General features: G+C 43.1%; 1 protein-coding gene across 1 annotated transcript in view; it reads right to left on the bottom strand.

The window, feature by feature from the left end:
• Positions 1 to 22,819, bottom strand: part of MYOF (myoferlin) — a 1,388,224-nt gene that overhangs the window by 323,265 nt on the left and 1,042,140 nt on the right. The window contains exon 37 of the mRNA XM_069611360.1: positions 1,527 to 1,603. Coding sequence (XP_069467461.1) covers positions 1,527 to 1,603 — 77 coding nt within the window. The remainder of the gene's footprint in view (positions 1 to 1,526; positions 1,604 to 22,819) is intronic.

Below are 22,819 nucleotides of genomic sequence, written 5' to 3'. Positions count from 1 at the left end.
AAAGCACTACTAGAGGTCTGTCTAGTAATGGCAATAGAACAGAAGCATGCCTGAGCTCAATCTGGGGAGCACCTCATCATTAACATCTGGAACCATGAAGGTGTTTACATTAAGTGAAGGGATGACGACATGCACCTTCATCCATGGAACACATGTTTGCTGTCAGAATGCACATTTAATAGGGCCGAGAAATCGAGATCAAGAAAACCCTTTTCCTAATGTGAGCAGCCGATCTTTTCATGCCCGGTTTTACAAAAGCAAGTGGAGAAACAAACCGTGGCATAAAAAAATACATATTCTTTCAATTTAAATATGCATTTCTTAATTTAGCTGGTGTGAAGATGGTGTCTCAGCAGATACATTAGTTCAAGTTTTTTGACTGTTGAACATTCAATGATAAAAATGACTCCAAACAGCCATGTTGCCCTTGGTTGAACCCAAAAGGTGTAGAATAACTGTGCATTGCAATTAACTCTCCTCGACGCAACATTAGAGTGGCGCACACTAAGATGCAGATCAAAGAAATTGATGGGACAAGAAAAGTACACTTTGTTTACAGTGCCCCCTTTTTGACAATTAGACTTTAATCTTCAAATATTGACCATGTGTTCAACATTAAAGACTAAGGTTTAAAAGGTGAGGACCAAACATGTACATTAAAAACTTAGCGGGAATACTGGAAGACAAACCTTACTGTGTAGAGTGTTCAAAACCACCTGAACAATGAAGTCCCGGGAACCTGAGGTTGAGACACTCAAGGATTCGTTCTGAACAGGGTGGTGATCCAGAAAGGACTTAAAAACCACCAGCATTCTCAAGGGATCAGTATTGTACGTTGGTCCTATTTATGTAAAGAAATGTGTGAAAAGCTTATTTAAATCTTCCTCGTCTCTTCATTTCATAGATGCCACTGGGTCACATTCTGAAGGCAATGTGTGCCCTACTCTAAATTACTACTCCAAAAGCCTGCCACAAAGCAAAAGCTGTCATTCAGTCCGAAGCTTAGTGCTATACTTGTAGGGCAGTTCCATCATTTAACAAAGATTGATAGACCATCTTCAGCTCCAAAGTCCCCCTTTTTCTAGCGACCGTCATGAAAGGTATTCTTCTGCCTCATTGTCTGTCTCTCAACATGCAGACGCTGCTTTGTGAGAGTGCAGGGCTTACTACATTTTTGGAAAACTTTCTATAAGACAAATATTAAATAGATGATCAGACTCGGCAGACCCTGATTTTTGATATCCATAATTGCCTTAGGTTCTTAACCAGAGAGAATATATTCCAAAAGGGCATCTAAGAGACTAATTCTCAGAAAAGTGTTGATCAGAACTTCATGTAAAAGCAATAAATGGACATTTCAGCCATGTTTGACAATGAAAAAAGCAGAATTAAACAAACACCAGCAATTTTACTGTACCCACTTTGCTTGGAAAATGCCGTCTAATTTCGCTCTCACTTTGACATGTTGCAAGGATAAAACCAAACAGTGATAAATGGGCGGTGAGGGTCACATGAATGAAAATTACCTGAGAGGCTAGTAATGGTTTTGTATCTTCCACTTCTATGATCACATCACGGGGAGGGGCTGATGACAGCATTGCAACTAGAAGGAACCAGATTGTTTAAAGTTTAACCAACCAATTAATGCAGAAGCACCAGTATGCACAAATTATATTAATAAGAATAATCTTGCATTCACAGAAGCAACACACCATTTAAGGTAAAAGTATTTCGACTAATATTCAAGGTGTGTATAATGTTTCATAGCAGACTGTTACATCGAGCAAAGGTTACAAATTCAGATGCTCAATACACATTGTTTAGCACCAAAGATCTTTGAATTTTAACTATTTCTAGTGTCCTGAAAGTTTTACAGTGATGATATGGTGCAGCATCATTCATGCAGCCTATAAACAGAAATTCACTTAAATATCATTGTTGCTGTGCTCAGTTTTAACCAAAACATTTTAAAATGGGTTATGAAATTAAGTCTTATGCCATAAAATTAAGAGTAGCATGTCTCAGGTTTTCGAGCTTTACATTTCTCCAAACTCTGAGGCAGAAATGGCTTAAAATAAGCTGTATTGATTGTCCCCAAATTACCAACCAGGAATGATCCCCACATTGTCAGCCAAAATGGCCTTGAATCACCAGCCAGAATTGCCCCAATTTACCAGCCAGAATAGCCTCAAGTAAGGAAATATGCATTAAGGCCTGAATGCTGCCAGAGTTGAGCTCTGAATGCCCCAACAAGTTCTTACCGCCATGCCATACAAGTGTGAAATGAACCAATTTCGAGTCATAAGTGCTCCGTAACAACTAACTTTAAACGGCCTTGTTAAGCTGGATTTCCCAAATCAACCCTGGATTTTGAGAGGCCAACCTATTAGGGTGAACAGTAAAGACACTAAAGTTTAACCAAACACACTCCATGTAGGGAGCAGAGGGCTAAGGCTTAAATTAAGGAAGGGGTGTGAGAGTGGTCTTGGACGGTTCTGTCCGATTTCCATTACAGGGAATTCATTGAATCCCATCTCACCTATTCGCTCTTTACAACAAGGGTAGTGGTGGGTGCTAAACCTCTCCCCACAACCCACCTCCCCCCGTCTCCCGCTCCTAAACCCCCCCTCCCTTCTATATACCCAAACCCAGCCGCAGTCTACAAATTTGCAGTACAATACTTACGGTAGAATGGGATTAGATTAAAATGCTGTGCGATGAAACGGGGAATTACCATCTAGGGTTCCAAGGACCTCACACAGAGCCAAAACCAATGATTCCAGAAAGACTAGTAGTAAAACAATGTACAATGATTTATTAGGCCTTTACAATATCCACTGAACAATGAAATCTCAAGGCAAATATTGTCACACACCTACTATAAAATACACAGACATTCAACTTTAGGAGAAGACAGAAAAGCATACGATTCAAAAACAGTGCAATACAGTTTAGTTTATTTGTATAGCGCAGCCAAACCCTGGGGTAACTGGGCGCTTTATCCTTGAGAACAACATAAGTTACAGATAGTTGCACATATGAAGAGAGTCAATTATGATACAGTACAATAAATAAAAAGGGGGACCAGGTTACAGAGTAGTCCATGATACAGACGGAGAAGGGCAGTTCAATAGCAGACCGGGTTACAAGATGGTCCGTAACTTTTAGAGAGCAGTGGTGAAGGTGGCAATCTATTGTTAAGTAGTCAAATGCTTAAGGTTCAGTGGAAACACTTTAGAGCAACACTAGAATAATTAATAATTTCCTAGCAGTTAGTAAGTCCATCCCTAACGTGGATTGGGATCTTGTGCCCACAAGTCATCAGTTCCAAAGTTGTACTTTTCAGGTAGGTTTACTATGCGATGAGACTATGCCAGGGGTTGCGACTAAGTGTTCAAAACAGTTAGGGAAAATTCAGGTGACTCACTCAATTCCACTACACTAAGGAAGGCCCAATAGAGGATAATTGACCAGATCACCAATGATCTAAGTCAGGAACAAGAGATGGGGACAGGACTTTACGCCCATGTCACCCTATGGAGGATGGGGGAGGGAGCAGAACTTACCCCGCTACTCCGATTTGACCGGAGACCACAGCTGAGGTGCTGAAATCCAATGGGGACACCTTCTTTACTTGGTCAAGTCAAGAGAGGCACTAGCGTCATGAGTTTAAAGGTCAGTTTACACAGGGATTTGTTTTGGTCGGTAACAGTGCTTGAATCTCAGTTGCAGGCATTTTCCAGCTGAAAATCCTTGAGACAAAATGAAGAAGAGTTCTGCAGAGCAGGTGACATCAGGCCAATGGCCAATGCCATTGAAGAAGACTGATTGCAATGGGAGTCACGACAGTCAGGCGTTGACAGACCATCTTCAATGGATGAACAAAGGAGCAGTTCCTGTACGGCTTCCCTTGATGCAAGAAGGCTGAAACTGCAGGAACAGGCATCTTGTAGCATAATCTGAAGGATCAAGTTCCAAGAATGCACTCAAAATGGCAACATTGAGGTAGCCCAGGAGAGAGCTGGCAGTCCACTGATTGATCAAGAAACACTTTTTAAGGATCAGAAGGCACAGATCCTCAAGAAGGGTTTGAGCCTGGTTGTTGCTACTGCTCAAGGAGTCTAAATACTGACGAGGGTCTTCTTGAGAGCAAGCAGAGGAGCAGGAAATCACTGGAACTTCACTGGAGTTGATGCGGTCAGCTACAAGGCTCACCCTCGGGTCATCAGCGACTGTACTTTTTTGCAGGGATTTTGGCTCCAATAATTTTCACTGGAATGGCAGCAGGGTTCCACCTTTAATACAAGATTTGGACTGGAGGCTTGCCCAGGTTCATGAATGGTAAGGATCTGCGCCATTCAAATTGACAGCAGCGATATATCGAGAGATAGCCACTAGCTACAATGTGCCTTGCAACAGACATTCAGACTCCAGATGTGGACTGGGACCGGATAGTCCCATCCCCCATCTCCCGCCAAGCACAAAGACCTCCCATTAGCACACAAAAAGCAGTAGTTTTCCTTGTGAAAGGGCATTTCATATAAAATCATTCCAGCCCTAAGAAGACAGGAAGACTGCCAAAGAATAGTATGGCCAAAAGGACAGGTGAAAATCTCATGGCACATCAATTTTAGAAACTCTCAGTAGCCATTTGTTGTAATTGCAAGTGTGCACAAGTAAAAACAGAAATGTACACAATGCAAACCCTGGTAGGAAAATATCTGCTGCCACCAGCCCACCCTGGACAATATTGTATTTATAACTCAAAAGTTACAAAAGAAATGTATAAACGATACAAAGTATCCTAACCACACTTCACTTTAAGATGTGCAGTTGTCAAAATTCAAGAAATCTATCAAGAGAGACAGTCTCTCATCACGGATAGTCTTTTTGACTGGCTAGTTTCCCAATCAAAATGAGCATAAAGCAAAGTAAGAAAAGCAGACCGCATTGGTATTGTTTATTGCCTCCATTCCCTCCAAAATGTCATGTCAGTAGTAAAAACAAAGCAAAAATAAAGGGGGTCCCATAGAAGTCTCTGGGAGGAAAGCGGAATAAAGACAATCTTTGATAGCAGGCCTCAAATCAGCCCTCTAAATTATATGTTCTTATTTCCAAAACTAGAATACCTAGATTGTCCCCACTCAAAGCTATGAATGGCACAAATTTTAAATTCTGAGTGCATAAAACTTAGTTCTGACTGCCCACAGTTATGAAGTCTTAAAACATTGATGAGAATGCATGGAAAGTTTATATTGGAAAGGCATGAATTAAGCAAAAGGCAATTGCCTTCAGAAGATTGAGCATAATGAATACTTGAAGGGAAATCCCGGAACACAAGAGAAGGGGCCCCACTCTACCTTGCATCAGGAACTCATACTGATTTGTGTTTTTAGGACAGAATGGCCTACATTCTGCAAAGGGTGGCAATGCTAGCACCAATGTTAACTGCATCATACTGCCTAAAATAAAGCATTCAATTACAGAACGGAACAATAACGCCCAGCTCTAAAGTCTGCTCTGGCAGTTTACTGCTGGTAGTACATTTACAACAGGCAAATACCAGAGTTAAATAAGATATCTTAAAAAAGAAAATAACCTAAAAACATACCACCAGCCTTCAGCTTGTCTTTAATATTGGCTTCTGCATAAACTACTGCACTGTTAAGTGAATGAGCCATCACAAAATGGTCAATTTTGTTAATAAACAATCTGTCCAAAACACGCTCGAAAAATGAATCAAGGAGGTATTATCACACAACACTCTGTTATCAAACATATATAGTCATCTTAGGTTTGTAGAAATGTATACAAAACACAAACACCTGAAAGGAAGGTAAGTAATAATGCAGTAAGGAAAACTAGTTCACAAGAATAATACCCTAACTTTATAAGTCCAATCCCTATGTTCAATGGGGGCCTTGTGCCCAAAAGTCACAAAAGCTTCTAATCAGGAGAGGGGACAAAGATGGGAAAGATTCTTGTGGTGGTGAAACATTTTCCAAAGGACTTAATGCTACAAGTAAGCAAGGCTACTTTCTGATACTTTAGGACAGCTTTTAGAACAAACGTTTAAAAAGCGATGGAATGGAATAAACCAACGTTTATTCCAAGGTTTATTATAGGGGACTAAGGGGCGTTTGAATTGAATGTATAGGTGAGTACTCTGCCCCCTGATTTCCCCATGTGACTAGGTAGGCCAATTGGGAGTCGCTGGAGGTAGGATCCAGTAGAAGATGCGCAGGAGCTACAGGTGCAAGGTGGGGTGTGGTCTGGTCCAGGAGCCAAGCGCAACCCTTTCTTTTTTTTAATAAAGAAATGCAGCAGGTAATGATGCAGGCATCTACAGGACACTACCAGATGGAGGAAAGCAGGTTCCAGTGATGGTCACCACACACTGGCGAGAGCAGGCATCGCCCCAGTCGCATTCAAAAATGACCTTCAAGGGCAGGATCCTATCCTTTGATGCCGGAAAGCTGAATTGTGGCAGGAAGGTGAATTGTGCACAAGCTGGTGTCCACCAAAGTTCCGAACAGAAACATGGAACGGTGACGCTTCTGGTGGGGTAGTCGAATTCAAAGCTGGTCGGTGCACTGAGTGGTCCAGGGATGATTCCGAGGGCTCCCGATGGCAGGATCTCGAGAAGGCATTGAGACTGGTTGGTCCCACCAGTCCAATGGTCAAATTACTGCAAAGGGCATTCCTCAATCAAGTAGTCCAGCAGGGCTTCACCGGCCAAATGCAGGAAGGGATGCCAGGCCTGTCAGGAGTGGTCCATGGGTCTTCAGTCATCTGCTCTTCTAGATAGGGAACTTGGCTCCAAACGCTGATATCTTAAAATGGCTTCCTCTTAAGAGAAGCCTGACTGCTCTGCCACTCTACCAAGGTCCTGAGTTAGTACAGACTGATACTAAGAGTTGAAGATCTACAAGCCACTAGGATAGCTTACTAAAGTCTTACTACCAGTAGGACTTGAGGAAAACGCCCCTAACAGGCACCATGGTTGTGGAATGGGACCAGACAGTCCCACTCACTTCCTGGGTCCACACACACATGGCATATACTAGCCTGTGAAAACAGCAATTTCCCTGGTGGAAGTATGATGGATGTCCTGACCCGAGAAGGCAAGAAGAAGGCCACAAAACAATATGGCCAAAGAACAAGCGAAAAATCGTGTGGCACTGACCAAGTTTAGTAGCCAGACGCAGTAAATTTGAATGTGCACACTCAAAGTACTGCAAACATTAGAAGAAATGTAGCTGCTGCCACCCGATTGTCTTTAAGCACATATCAAAGTAACCAAACATCCCCAGTGTAAAGGACTAGGATTATACAAAAGTATACCCAATGCACTGCATTGTAAGATGCTGTGAGCACTGTTAGAAAAGTTACCCAAACAGGTAAAAAAAAAAACATAAGGGAAACAGTTTCCCAGTACTGATAGTCTGATGGACTGATCAGTTTCCCCAAGACAAAATGAGCAAAAGGCAATCTGAAGGCTTCACATCTCTGTCAAAAGTCAGGACAGGTTCAAAAACAAAACGTTTTGGGGTCTATAGAATATGGAGGGAATGTTGCCCAAAAGAGAAATCTTTCTGAACAGTAATTGCATACAAATGTTAGGAAAGGCTGTTTTATAATGCTTTCCCTCTATTGACATCAATGGAACCCCCAACATTTTGCTATTGTTCAATTCCTGTCTCGGACTTTGAAGGTAAGTAAAGCCTTTTTGCGTTACGCTCCTTCCTTTGCTCGTTTTTAATGTACACACATCACCTTAAAGCAGTGATATTCAAACTGTTTTATGCCAAGCCCCCCTGGAGTAAAAATGTTGTTGCAGAGCTCTCCATTATGAAGATGGGCCTTACAGGGCCAGCTCCTTTGTTTCCACCTTGAGGGTCGACTTTCGCAGTTTGATTACAGTGGCCATCGCTGTTATCCACCTGCATCATGTCCTGGTGATCCCTCCGAGGTCGACATCATGGTGGTCCGTACTTGACTGCCAATTATTGTCCAGCTGTCCAGTCAAGCAACCATCTCACTAGAGCACAGAACCAAAGACTAGCCAGTCCTAAATCCCAAAGCAAAGTGACCTCTGCGCCAGCGGCCCCAGAGCCTCTCTCCTGATGGAACCAACGCATGAAGCAAGAGGGCCCAGAGAATTCAGGAGCCCCAGAAGTGGTCACTGTGAACATCAGAGTACTGGGGGTGTCAACATAGCTGTTTCTACCTTCCCAACCCACCTCTATAGCATTTAATGGGTGTTGCTATACTACAATGTTCTATTATTAATCTTACTATGTTAGAAAGTACAGTGCTGGTGCTCTGGCCAGAGTACCCCAATAGTGAATTTATATATATTAGTAGTCTATGCTTTCTTATTTACTTCCCTGTGATTTTTGATTGATCAGAGTTGCCCAAAGCCTAAATAAATCGAACTTTTTGTATAAATTCTGCCTAACTGCTGTGATTAACAGTGCTCTATCGTGCCTAACTGAACCGTTCACCACTGTTCACCTTCACCAGTCTTATTGCTCAGTTGGGATAGACTTTAGAGTATTTCCCCTGTTCATTAGAATACTGTGGCCTCTCAGAATCCGTCCACAGGGCTGATTTTGAAAATCCAACTTAATAGAAAGTATTACATGGATAGAGGAAGCCAAGACTTTTGAAGCTGTACATAGGATCATTCTGTTAAAACACCACCAAGGAACTTGCCACCGGACAAGGTGGTCATTTAGGCAAAGAACCCGGAGAGAGGTAGTGGAAAGCATACTCAACTCCTAATGGAAGACCACACGATCATGCTGTTCCTTGATGAACCCCAGAAGTACAACCTCTGACAGTAGGGTAAGATAATATTGCCTGCCTGAAAAGGAGCCTGATAGAGGTGTGAAGAAATACCAATCGCTGACCACCCATGAAGGGCCAGTGGGAGTGAGAAGGGAAGCTGAGGTGAAGCCTAAAGTGAAGAGACTTTGTTGAAAGACTAGTTGGAGCTGGTGCTGAATGATCAGTTGGGATTAGCGAGAAGAGAGGTTGAGGTAAATCCTAGCAGACCAGGTGTCAAATCACCGGGTAGAGCTGTTAAGAGTAACTGCGATTGCTGTGAAGTGATGAGTATGAAAGAAAACATTTAATTAGGTTTTTATATTACGCTTCATGACTGAGTCTTGCCTCTAAGCGCAGTACTGGGTTTCAAACCCATGATGCTCGCCAAGGTCTTGCTTCCAAGACTAGCGCATTGCCTCCGAGCCATCTACCTGTCCCAACTGATGAGAAAAGAAGCAGAGGTGAATCCTAAGAGAAGATGTTTTGAAGCAGAAGGTGGACCTGGTGATAAAATGGGAGAGACCAGATGTGAATGCTGAGAAACCACTGTTTAGGAGAGACCACATGTGAAGGGAGAAAAACCCAAGGTCTGAAGGGAACCAGAGGTGAATGCTGAGGAGCTCAATGTCCAGGAGAGATCTACAGTTGAATTCTGCAAGACCGAAGATGAGCCTTAGAAGGGTATGCTGTGAATCTTGAAACCTGGGAGAGGTCTTGAGAAACGTGGTGAAAGCAAAAACTAAAGGAGAGTCAAGACTGTGTAACTCAGACTAGTTGGGTATCACTTCTTATACCAAAGCATATTTTGTTTTTCCAGGGATGTCAATTTAAGGAGTGCGGGGGGCAGGGGGGGCGCAAGAGCAACCCTGAGCGTCTTCCTTGCTATCCCTGGCATGGTCTTTGCGACCCCAGGTGGAGCTTACATTTCTGATCACAAAGTTGAAAACCACCAATTATTTTTTTTAAAAGCTCTATTGCGGCTGTTAGGAAAGATCTCTCTTTACAGCACCTTTCCTTCCATTTTTATGGACCCCCACACTTTTTGCTTTTATTTTTGATCCAAACCTGTACTTTTTGCAGTGCAGTGAAGCCTTAAGCTTCAATACACTGTCTTTTGCTCATCTGTTATGGGGAAACTGACATGTCCTTCAGGCTTTCAGTACTGGGAAACATGGTTTCCCTTAGTCTAGTTACTTTGTTACTACTTTTAGTATCCTGTTATCACTTGTGGTAACTTTCATCCGTGTTTTTGAACTAGACGAACACTCAAAACATTTTTGGTTACCCTAGGTGTGCAAAATGGACAGGCTGGTGGCAGCAGTGATTTTTGATGCTTTTCGTTTTAGCCTTACCACGGTTGGCTACTACCTGTGACTAGTGTCTAAACATGGCCGTGACATGTTTTTTTGCTTGTCCTTTGGCCATATTGTCGTTTAGCCTTCTTCTTGTCCGGTGAGGCCAGGAAAATCCTTACATCAGCTTCCAGTGCCCAGGAAAGCAGAGCTTTTGGTGGGCTACTGGAGGGCTATGTGTGTTTGCTGGCAGGATGTGGGCTGGGACTGTCTAGTTCCAATCCACAAACTGGTTTCAGTGTGTCTGAGTGTTTTGCATGAGTGTTCCCGCCAGTGGTCCTGGGTGGACCATTACTGAGGGGGTGTGTGTGGGACTAATTCTGCTATTGGCTAGTGGGAATTTTGACTCTTACCTGGCTTTTAGGATAAGGAGAGGAAACCCTGAACCCACTCTACAGAGATCCTGGAGTAACCTGAAGGAGCCAAGACTCCTGTCCAGCTGTAAGACCCGTAAAGAGACTAGAGACCTGTCTGAAGGAGGCCTGGCAACCAACTTCTGCTGCTGTCCTGGAGGAGCCCTGTAAGTTTTGCTAACTTTTACAGAACTTTTACTATACTTTGGCTTTGCCAATGCTTGCTTGCACAAGCCTTCCGAAATTTGGGGACACTTCTGTTAGTTAGAAAAAACTGTTCTCTAACCTGTGGAACTGTTCACTGGACCCCAGATACCCTACCTTCATTTTTTCCTGCAACACAATCTATGTCTGAACTTTTCCTGAACTTTTGGGCATAAGGCCCCAGACAATTTAGGGAAGGACATTTGAAGTTAGGGTTAATTCTCTGTGGACCTGTAGTGCATAAACTGATCTGTACTTTCTTTTTACAGGGGTTTGATTTGTACTATGCCCCACTCTGATCATTGTATACATGTAATCTATTATTAGTGTTGTGCGATACTTTTTCCTGTTAGTAGTAATTTTTCATAGTGATATTTGGCTACAAATAAATAACTCTTTGTATACATACTGTCTAAGAGTAATTTGTGATTCCCACTGTGTATACTCATGTACTCATTGTGGACCCATTACAAGCTCACCACCTCTTAAGATTTAGCCTAGACCTCTTGTCACTGCTACCTTGAACTGGTTTGGCTACAGCTCCCAGAGTTGTCCCTGTCACAATATAGGTTGGCCTTCCATACATCTGTCCACCAGGCCAGAGTATAGAAAATCAGTCCTAACAGTAGCAACACTGTCTCAGGTCGGGTGCTCTGGTTGCTTAGCAACTAAGAGCTCGCCGAACAACGTCCGTGGAGCGGAGGAGCAAAGAGGGAGGGATACAATGGCCCACCGAAACCTCCACAGAGGGAAGGCAAGTCTGCTGTGTCGCCTCGCAGAAGTGCATGTGAAACACCTCAGGAAATGTTCTCTCCTGCAGCCCGCCATTACTCTCCAATTAGGAGGAATGTTCTCATGAGATGGTGGGAAGAGGTCGGCTGCTCCTGGAATCCCCCGATTGGGCAAGTAGGCCTGCACTAGGCTTTTGATGTGGATTCTTCCTGTTTGCCTGTGGTGCTCCTGTGAGCTTGGGAGGGCTGCCACAATGAGAGGAGTGAGCAAGTGTCCCAGTCCTCTGCCCCTGTAAGTTGGTTTTAATGGAGGACCAATGTGGAAACCGCTGCTCTGCCATGCTAAGAGGAAGGAAGCAATGCAGGGGGGATAAAGTGCGGTCACTTCCTTGCAGGAATTGAGAAAAAAAAACAGCAGTCTGCCCAAAGTCTTACGTGCGCTTCTGTGCCCAGCCGTACATGATGCAGCACCAGGGGTGGACTACCCTAACGGGCGTTTGGCACACAGCCAAATGCAATTCGGCCTTTGAATGACCTGGGGCCAGTTTTACAAGCCACCCTGGGCTGGTTTTGCAATAACATTTTTTTTATTAAGTTTTAGGTAACTTAATGATGGGTCTTGCTCCGAGTTGCTCTGCTCGCCGTGCACACAGCAAATGGGATGGATGCAGCAGGTATTCATTAAGAAAGTTAACACTTGTATGAATGCACACACACAGAAGTGAGGCGGCTGTGCGGTGCTGGACAGCGTCCCCAGAAACCCAGCCATCCGCCGGCGTAGCAGCAGGAGGCTGCTGCACTTTGAAAAGAACATACAACATCAACAAATTGTAACAAATCGTCCTGGGGTGGGAGGAAGTGAGCGGAGAGCTTGTTTTCTTAGTTTAAATTTGGTCACCTGGATAGGCACAACCTTTCTACATCTCAGTGTCCACCGCTCTAAGCTTTGCTCGCTTGCGGACTCCCAGGCTCCCCCCTGCCAACGTCTATGGTAGGGGAGTTGGATCGAGCTGCAAGCCTAAGCTTCCTTAGCTGCCAAAGCTAGAGGAAAGGACCCAACAACATACAAGGTTGAGTGTCAAGCCGCACAACAGCTACTCTGAAGCAGCCTCCGACACAAACTTCTTGCAATTAGTCATAGCCAGCCAACTAACAGCTTCATCAGTAAGCTGTTCTTATATAGTTTTTCACTCTGCAGCCGAAGGGATAGCACCTGGAACTCTATCACTGGTTTTCTCAACCGTTTACACAAAACATTACATGCAATAAATCCCCATAAGTAGAATTTGCTATAAAGTCGTGAATTGACACGATTTACGGATGAGGGTTTGAAGGCCACTTTTATTGAGGGGTAGGACAGTATTTTTTAGGTGCCCGGGCCTACTTCTCATCCCAGTACGACCCTGTGCAGCACTGCCCTGGATTTCCCTGGGTTTCAAGGCACCATTCAACAATCCTGCACTAAAGGCAAAAGGACAAAATCAGAGTCAAGCGGTGTTGGGAAGGGCCATAGCCACCAGAATGGAAAGCCCACCTCGTTTGTTCACACTCTGGTGCAGTGAAAATTTCCCAGCGATGTGCAGAAAAAGAGGAAAACAATCACACTGCCTTAGCTTTTCACCATATCGCCAAACGAAATAAAAAGGTGTGGCTGACTCCTGGTCGCTAGAATATGCAGCTCGGGTTATAAGCCCGGCAGGCTACTGCAGCCTAGGCTGCTAGCTGCCTGCGGAGCCAAGAATCACAATGTATTCTACTGGGTGGTGCTCCCAATCAAAGCAGCATATGAAAATAGGAGCATGGTGCCCCTGTTGCGACGGATAAAGAATTTGGGAGGCACTCCTGAAACTTATTTTATCTAATGATTTGCTCCCTTAGAGAGAGCTTGTTGGAAATGGAGACCAACGCTGTCCCATCACTTTTGAGCTGACCCTCTACTCTTCAATGAAAGCAACCTTTTAAGAAAGGGAACAGATTAAGCCTATGGAGCGCTCCTTAGGGGCAATAAAGATTACAGGTGAAAAAGCAAAAAAGAGTAGTAGCATAAAAGGCGGCGAGTGCACCTAGGTGTTTTAAGAAAGTAACAGCGAAAAAAAGGGAATGAACTGAAGATCACCTTTGCCATGGACAGCTCGTTTCATCCAGGTATGGATTGGCCCCTCTGCCTTTCGGCCCGCAGCCGGGCCGAAATCATCCCCCGGGAGTGGGGGCCGGTTTCTGGCCATGCCTGGCGCTTTTGAAGAAAAAAACAATTTGAAAAAAATTTTTTTTTTGCTTTTCCAACTTTTTTTTTTCCAAAAAGCCTTTCAGCCTTCTTCGGTCGATAAATGAGTACCAACCAACACAGGTTGGGAGATATTGTATGCATATTTGTTCTATAAAAAAGAGCTTAACTGTAAGTGCTATACAATAAGATATCATCATTTGGCCTTGGATGTCTACTTGGATTCACAGTAATTTAGTGTACTTAGGAACAATGCTATTTGATGCCACTTCCTGTTTTGTCAAGGGGTGAAAGGTAGTGTTTCATCGCTTTCCGAGATGTCACTTTACGGTTGGGGTAAAATGACATCACTTCCGGTGATGTCAGAGGTCAAGGGTCGTGAGGCGAGGGGTGGGCCACTTTTTTTTGGGTGACCTGGCCTATTTCTTGTCCCAGTCCGACCCTGGTTTCATCTCTAGGTGCTCTATTGCACAAGAGTGCATGTGCTGGCGTCCCCGCACCTTCCACTGCAGCGGGAAGCGCCGTTGAAAAAACTGAATGCCCGAGTTGTTGGAAATGTACCTCCTGTGAAAAAAAGCTGTCCCCATCAGGCGAAATCACACACCTTAAACAGCATATTGCAGGGATCGAAATTAAGATTTGAAAAGCAGGACCTAAAATCAAAATAATAGGTAAATAGTGTTCCACAAATCAAACTTCCACATAAGATGCAAACATATCACTTTGTTCATTATTTATGACCCCTTTTGCTTTAAATGTCGTAGATTGTCCTAATGTTTATAGGTTGTACCACATTCACAGAGTTAAATTCAGATAGGTGTTGGTGCGGAATCAGTTGGCCTCCAGAGCCAAATGTAGCTCCTGCTAGCTTTTGTGCCAATCTAACCAGGCTCTTTTAGGTCACAAGCAGAAACTAAAAAAGATCCAAGCTCATCTCAATTTCCTACTCTGATATTGTGCCCTTGTGAAAGGGAATACATTTCCCATTGGATAACCAAATGGGGTGGAAGCAGTAGTGACACTCACTGCACTCTGAAAAGAAAACGAAGGAGAGCTAAGGGATAATGAAGGGAAGCAGCAATGCACTTTGCAAGCAATTAAAGAAAAATATGCACCTGAGGCAGGGTGAGTAGATGCCTGCCTAATGACGTCCCTGGTGTAAATCATGGGTGCTTGTGTGCCTGGCCATAAGCGGAGCTTACCCTGGACTTTAGCCCAGCGCCTCTGGAGCCAGGAAGGAAGGAGATTAGACCACAAAATAGCTCAACCAAATCAACGGTAACCCTTAGTCACCCAAGGTGTGTGGGGGCACAGGATAAAATAAAGTGAAGCAAATTTAACTTACATCAGTTAACCCAAAGGGCAGTTGTGATCTACAGGGGAGGTATGCCAGGCGCAGCCTGACTAGAAAGAAGAAATACCAGTATGTTAAATTGCAGGTTCCTTGAGAAGTGAAGGTGCTACTTGTGTATTATTCTCCGACTGCATGGCTTCCATGTGGGTTTATTCGTGCTCCTGCAAGCTGTGCATATCTACCACCCCATTGTACATACTCCTGTGTGTGCGCGTGTGTATATAGAGTGTCGCACTGTATATGCTCCTCAGTGTGCACTAGGCAAGATTGTATGCATTAACCCTGTGGGAGACTACACCAGCCTGGTCATCTTGGCAATTGGTAACCCAACCTTTGGTATAGGCTTGTACTACACCAGTTGGTAGAGTGGCTGAGCCGCCAAGCTTATCTCAAGAGGGGTCAATGTGAGCTGTAGGGTGGTAACAGAGATTCACAGTGACAGGTATTCAAATAACACTTAATCTCAAGGTTTCTTGATAAAATAATTATTTATTAATTTAATAGTCAGTTTTAAATTAAGCCTTCTTTAGAAGTCAGCAATATGCAACACTTAAATACACTTCACAAATACACACTCTCAGTTTAAGTAAATAAGTACTGCCCTGCTTGCGCCGCACATATGTTTGGCATGCAAGATAACTTTGTACTACCATTGACCATTCTGTTACGCATGCAAAGGAAGGTTGCACTAGGGCTGCCGCTGCCCATGCAGTAGATATATTTTTGCATGGAAGGCAAGCTTGCACTTTCCCTACGTGTGATGCCCTGCCTTGGCTGCACATACATTATGCATGTGAGGGAAGGCTTCACACTAGCCCTGCCCATGATGTTAATTCATTCATATGAGGCAAACATGCTTTGGCCTGGTCCATGCTTTGCAGACATATGTGTTCAAAGCTTGCACAGCACTTGGCCTGCCCATGTTCTGTTTATGTTCTTCATGTGTCTTATTTTTCACTGTTGGTCATGTATTTGATGAAAATGGCAATGCAAATATTTTGTTTTAAAAACATGAATGAAAGGCCCTTTCGAGTTTTCAGCATCGATGCCAAATCGTTTCGAGAAAGGGCCTCGAGTATGGCACTTTGAAACAGTTAGGTGGGCAGCACCATGTTTGAGCTGATTGAATGTCTCCTTTTCCCAAAAACAGCAGTTTCTGGGAGGGACTTTGGATGTCAGAAGCAGTGCTGCGAGTGTAATGATAGCGTTCGGTTCCTTGTTTGTTGAGGGCCCTTGCATTTTGTGTGCTGCATTAGTCCGTTATGTGACTACTGCCAAGTTGGTTTTATGGGCTAGGGTGTGCTGAAACCTGCCTCCTTCTGTGCGCCTCTACAGTCTTGGACTTTATGACCCCTCTAGCCTTTTGCACCACATGTAGGCTGTTTTATGGATATGGAGTGGCTGGTTTTCAGAGCCGAGTAAAAGATTTTGTTCTGGGGTTGGGATTAACCCCTATCCAGGGATGGACTGGGAACAAAAAGAGGCCCTGGAAGTCATTTTGAAAGTGGCCCCATTTACACATTTTCAGCATGCCCGACCCTTTTCCCAGGAGAAAATGTGGAAATAAAATGGGTTATCACAAAAAAAAGGCCCAGGGTGCAGAGGCGTACTGGGAAATCTCCAGAGTTTCCTCTAGGCCGGTCCGCCCCTGCCCCCATCCCCTTGTGCGCAGACTGCTACTATTTCAGAAGGGGAGAACTAGGCTTTTCTGTTTCCATTGTGTATGCTGCCGAGGCCAGCAACATCTGACTACTGAGTCTCTTCAGCTTCAATCTTTTGGACGCTGACCAAGCCACTTCATTACAGACCCTGGAGAGGCAGTGGTTATACACTTTGTATATGTCCACCCAAGGGAACCTCCCATTACACTTGGGACAAAAGTGAAACAATGTTCTCCATCGAGGTCAGAAGAGATTAGGGGATTACACAGCGAGATCCCAGCAACTGATATAACCTGTGCATGGGAATCTTTTATTCAAGCTTTCCCCAGATGCAGTGTGTGGTGTTGGGGAGCGCAAGATGTGGACTGTGCCAGATCAATGCCCAACTTGGTCAGAACACGATTGGGCTGGAAAAGTCTTCACAAATATTCTCTCCTACTACTCCTGTGCCCATCTGATCGCAATAAACAATCTGGGGGTGTAGACGCAAGAGGGCAATGTGGGTGGCATTGCATAACAGTGGGCCAATGACCTTTACCATGATGCAAACAAAAAATGCTTTCTGCTAGAATAAATGGTATTTGATGACTGCTGACAATATCACCTCCTAAAAAGTCAGAGATGCCCACTTCTGATATTCAACCCTCTCAGTAGCAAAGCATGACGGTTTAAAGTGGCCACATTCTGGTTAAATATCGGGTCTTGAGCTCACAACAAAAATATACCACCTCAGAGGGAGCCCTAAAAGCAGACAAACTGCTACTTGCATATTTTCTGTTGTGCCATCTCACAACTGGGCCATCTTCCAATTGATAACTCACTGGAACAAAAAAGTTGACCATTTCTGTTCCTCCTCAAGCAAAGAGCTCAACCAGAAAGACTATTTTGCAACAATGTTGTCTGCCACCTAGTACAACTCCAACTCGTGATATGTTGTCTACCGAATGAGTAAGGTGCCTGCAAGGATTGTGTTGGTCTTTGAAAATTGGGAAATTGGGGAAAGGGCACCATTACAGCAGGTTAGACTGCACCACCTCCTACTAAGAATGTTGATTAATTGCAATCTGTTCCAAGGATCTGATCAAAGGTTCCTCAAAACTTCAACTGCTGTGTTACATGGATTCTGAAAGGTGCATAAATCGGACCAAAGACAGGTGGGTAAACCTTAAAGGAGGGAGAAGAGACTGCATGAGATGGTGGCATTAAACTACCAATATCACCAGCTCCCCCAGGGAGGGAAAGCTTTCTCAACCAGAGTTTTCAGCACTATAACCAGGAATTGAATCATGCAAGAAGACTGTTAGGGAGAATTCTCATTTCTGTGCTAATTCCCTTCAACCGTAGAGACCCCCAGCACTTTCTGGACTTTAAGACATTTTCTTTTTTTATTGTTTATGGTTTTACAACCTTTACAAATTCAACTTATGTTACATAAAATTCTTAAACCATTAAAAGAGAGGAATATAACACATAACACATAAGCCCCTCAATACACATACAAAAATAAACATTTCTCTTAACAATCCCCCTATTTCACCGACATAAAAATCATTGGATTTCATACATGTGACATTTTCCAAAAGCATGTTAGACGCCTGTATAGCATTTCCCAGACTGAGGATTCTAGCACAAAAACACAAAACTCAAAAGGTATTACCAATACCAGCTCAAATGCATAAACTGCATCAGATTCTCAGCTTTTTTGGCTAATTCCCGTTCAATAATTAGGAGAAAGTTTGTTAGACAAATAATAAGTGTTTCACTCCTTCCCCACATACATCTTTGCCAAAGCGTTTCCCTACTCATACTGGCATCAGTGTAGAGATAAGCGCCAAGGTACCGTTTTCGATCTAGTTCAAAGTACCTGCAATATACCGTAAGGTGCTTCAGTGTTTCAATTGTCGAGGGCAAATTACAGAATCTACATAGTCCTCTCAATGCCTTATGTTTATACCGCTGCCAAGACATAATCTTCTCATAAGTAAGAATCTGGTTCATGCGGAATCTTAAGTAGACCCTGCTCGAATAATTGCATGGAAACACAATCTGGTACTTTGGGCGAAATCCCCATTGTCGTGTACATTTGGAATACTCGCTATACGATTGATACCCGTTAATCTTTCCGATCAACAAACACCAATGATATCTGCAGTATTTAGTTTTACACAACGGTAGCCCCAACACCAAATCTTCACGGGAAATCATAGCATCTGTTAATAAATTCTCCATCTTATTCTTAAATATCAGGATGGACTGTGGATGTCCCTTCTCAATCATTGTTGCAATTTCTTCATACAATGAGTTCTTAGGAGGAGCTAGCATTTTCCCATAGTTGGTAAGCATTCACCAATGCCATTTGACTGATAGTGGTAATATTCCCAACTCATGGCAAACAATGGCGTTTGGTGTTGACAAGGCCAGGCCCAAAACACTTTTCAGCATTTTACCCTGGATCACATTAAAAAATACCGTCAATCTCATGCAGACAAAGATCCAGTGCATATAGCAAAATTGGTTCGATTTTTTGCAGGTAAAAAGTAAGCATTGGAACCATTGAGAACTTCCCCAAACGGTAAAATACCAGTTTCAACTGTGCAGTGAGGGATTTCGCTTTGTTCTCTAAGAACGACCTCCAGCCATGCAGTGAATAAGTACATGCTAAATGATATCCTAAATAGCGCATGGAGGGCGACCTCGGAATCGGAATGCCGTTAATACACCAAGTAAATTTACTGGATCTTTTACGTCCTTCATGGAATGTAATAATGAAGGATTTTTCAGTATTGATCCGTAGATTGTGCTTACATGCAAACGTATAGAAAAGGCTCAACTTTGTCTGTAACTCAAAGGGGGTCCTGTCAAAGAACAGTAAATCATCAGCAAAGCTTAGCCAATTCAGTGCTATAATACCCAATTTGACCGGGAAGATCGTCGCCTCCTGCCACTGGTCATCCAAATCCAGTAGATAAAGATTGAACAGGACTGCAGCAAGGTTACAGCCCTGTTTCAATACAATCTCAGTTAGAATGGATTCAGTGAGTGTGTCTGCCTTAGTAAGCCGGATGCGATAGGTTGTATGTTGATGCAAGGCAGCAATGATTGAAACCAGCTGAACCGAAAAACCAAATTTAATCAATTTTTTCCATAAAAGTTCTCTAATTACTGAATCAAACGCAGCAGTGAGGTCCAAAGCTGCCATATAAACACATCCAGCATTCCTTAATTTAGTCTGCTGGTAAACATGGGCTATAATAGTTGCATTAAGTGAACAACCTATGTACCGCCGAAAGCCAGTTTGGAATCTAGATAATAAATTGGAATTATTAATGTGCTGGTTAATAAATTGTAATAAAAGATTTGTAAAAATCTTGGTCGAAGCATCCATAAGTGCTATCGGCCTAAAGTTCACTGGATCGTTCATTGGCCCCTTTTTATAGATTGGAATGATTATCGCCGAGTACCAGGAAATAGGAATATGCCCGAAATAGTAAATAGCGTCAAATTTGATTTTAAAAATCGCCGCCCACAGTTCCGGATTGAGCTTAATGAGACATGGCGGGATGCCATCCGGTCCCGACGCCCTTGATCCATTAGATTTTATGATGGCCATCTGTATTTCCTCCATCGACCAAGGGCATCCATAAGAGGTGGGACTAAATGGAATAATATCTTCCGACAAACAAAAACGAATAGGCTTTGCAAACTTTGCTTTGATGTGAGTAACCCATGAAACCGCCGAGTTAGCCGATTCTTCAATCCTCTCTGCGGTTCCAAATAAGGTACAAATCGTCGCCCATAAGTGTCTAGAGTTGTTAGTAATTAAAATAGCCATGAGATTCTGATTCTCAATATTATAGAGCTCATACTTCAACATTTTTATTTGTTTTTTATAGATCTTATTAATCCAGGCCTTAGCCTCAGCAAAATCACTGTCAGCCTGGTGTCGAGTACAGTTTCCTAATAAGGTGGCGTTTTTCTTTCCTTAGATCCACTATTTTTTGATTATATTGATGGCGATGCATAATTGATCGCCTAGATTCAGTAGCTGTCTTCATGTGTGACATATGCACCGCTATTCTTATCGAGTTCTGGACCTCCTGCAACACACAAGAAATGCCTGTACTCGTAGAGCTCACTGTAATCAAGGGATTCTCTAGAATAAAAGAGCTAAATAACTCACACCTTTTAGAGGTCCACTTGACCGATAACCGAGCTTGGTCAAAGGCAATTGCCGTTAAATTTAAATCTGCATCAAGGCACGATGTTTTCAAGTTCAAGTTAGTTTTCAAGGCAAAGTGGTCACCCCTACATAAGTTGACAATCAAAATTGGGTCAGCAAGGTGTAGCTATCCTGTGGACACAAAAATATAATCAATCATTGATGAATGTGAACCTCTTTGCCATGTATATTGGTGGGTACCTAAATCAAATGGGACCATTTGAATATCTTAAAGCATAGAAAACTCCACCCATCTTAAACCATTTGCATATGATTTTTTTTTTTAGAGTCAGATTTACCTCGATTCTCTGCCATAAGTCCACCTACACAGGTAGCATTAAAATCACCCCCAATAATCACATTAAAGCTTACTTTACTCCTGATTACCTCTTCAAAGAGAAAATTTAAGCGATTGGTTAGGGTTTCAAAGGAGGTCGATCCATAATTCCAATACAAATTGACAACAATAAAATCCTGAAATAACAGCTCTTTGCATGAAATTTCCACAACCAGCAAAGCCTCATCAGCCCACAGCAAGGAGAAGTCCACTTTCAACTTTTTATCAATTAAAATTGCTAGACCACCAGCTGGACGTCCTAACATCCCTTTAACTGCAGGCTGGTAAAAAGAATCAAAACCCTCCAGGACTACCTCTCCATGATCATAGTTTCTTGGATCAAGCAAAGCCCTGGACGAGAACCACTCCCAAGTACAGAATTCCATGCACTCAAGTTGGATCTCCCACACGAGTTCCATGACAGCAGAGACAAACCATTGTTATCCTCCTATTTTTTACCCATAACGGTTATCGTTCATAAACTGTTTCAATACCTCTTCACTGATCAACGGTAAAGATCCTGCTACAATAGCATTCTGTGGTTGCTCTGGGAGGGTTGCAATAAAGATTTCAGCACATTCATCGGAATTAAATAGACAGGGAAATAGCCACAATAACTCCAAGTCATCCCTCTGAGCCCAAATTAGTCTTGCAATGATATGAGATTGGTAACCACAAAGCATCCGAGTAGGGTTGATGTGAGACAATCGCACCCAGTCAATATCATCGCTTCTTATGGTTCGTAGGGCTGGGATCGCCTGAAAGGCTTTCAACATGGCTGATCGATTTAAACTCATTTTCACAGAGGGTAATTGTTTAGTTTCCCAGCCCATGATAGATGGCATATCTGCTGTTAAAAACAGTGCCTCAGAGTTCGATACCGTTTCGTAGGCGTTTGGGTATAATGCATGCTCTCTAGACTCTCCTTCTGAAATAGATCTATTTCTGGCCCTGGTTTTATTGATCTTACATGGTGGTGAACCAACACTTCCATTAGAACCCTGTTCTATAATTACCTTATGAACAGCTTCTTTCACCTGGACATTTGCTATTGACTCCTGGTGGGAATCCTTTTTAGAAGGTTCTCCCTCCTGCCTATTTGATAGAGTTGAGAGCGACTCACAGAGTTTAGTTGGTATTATTTTGTTGACACATGGTTTTTTCGATGATTTACCAAAGCCTGCCTCCTTGATTTTCTTCGAAGCCTTTTTCATATAAAGTGCCGGGAAAATATTTAGTAGCTCAGTTTGCTTGTGTTTAACCAAAGACGGCTCTCCTCTGTCTGGTAAGACAGTTCCGACCCATTGCCCATCTTTTTTATCCCCTTCATTTTGGACTTCTCAGCCAGGCTCCGATTATTCTTGATATTCAGTAGCGCTCTAGATTCAGGATTAAGTTGCAGGAGATCGATCTTTTCCTCTTCTATTGAATGATCCTTTATATCAGCCTTTAGTGAATCCAGTAAGGACTTTGCCGTATCTTGTTTGGTGGTCAGCTTTACATTTTCCACTTGTTTGCTTTTACGTTTTGTGGCTCTCAGTAGCAGTCTCTT

This window comes from Ambystoma mexicanum, chromosome 8 (assembly GCF_040938575.1).
Source record: "Ambystoma mexicanum isolate Mex_15411 chromosome 8, UKY_AmexF1_1, whole genome shotgun sequence".
Lineage (NCBI taxonomy): Eukaryota > Metazoa > Chordata > Amphibia > Caudata > Ambystomatidae > Ambystoma > Ambystoma mexicanum.
This window is presented reverse-complemented; position numbering and strand designations above follow the sequence as displayed.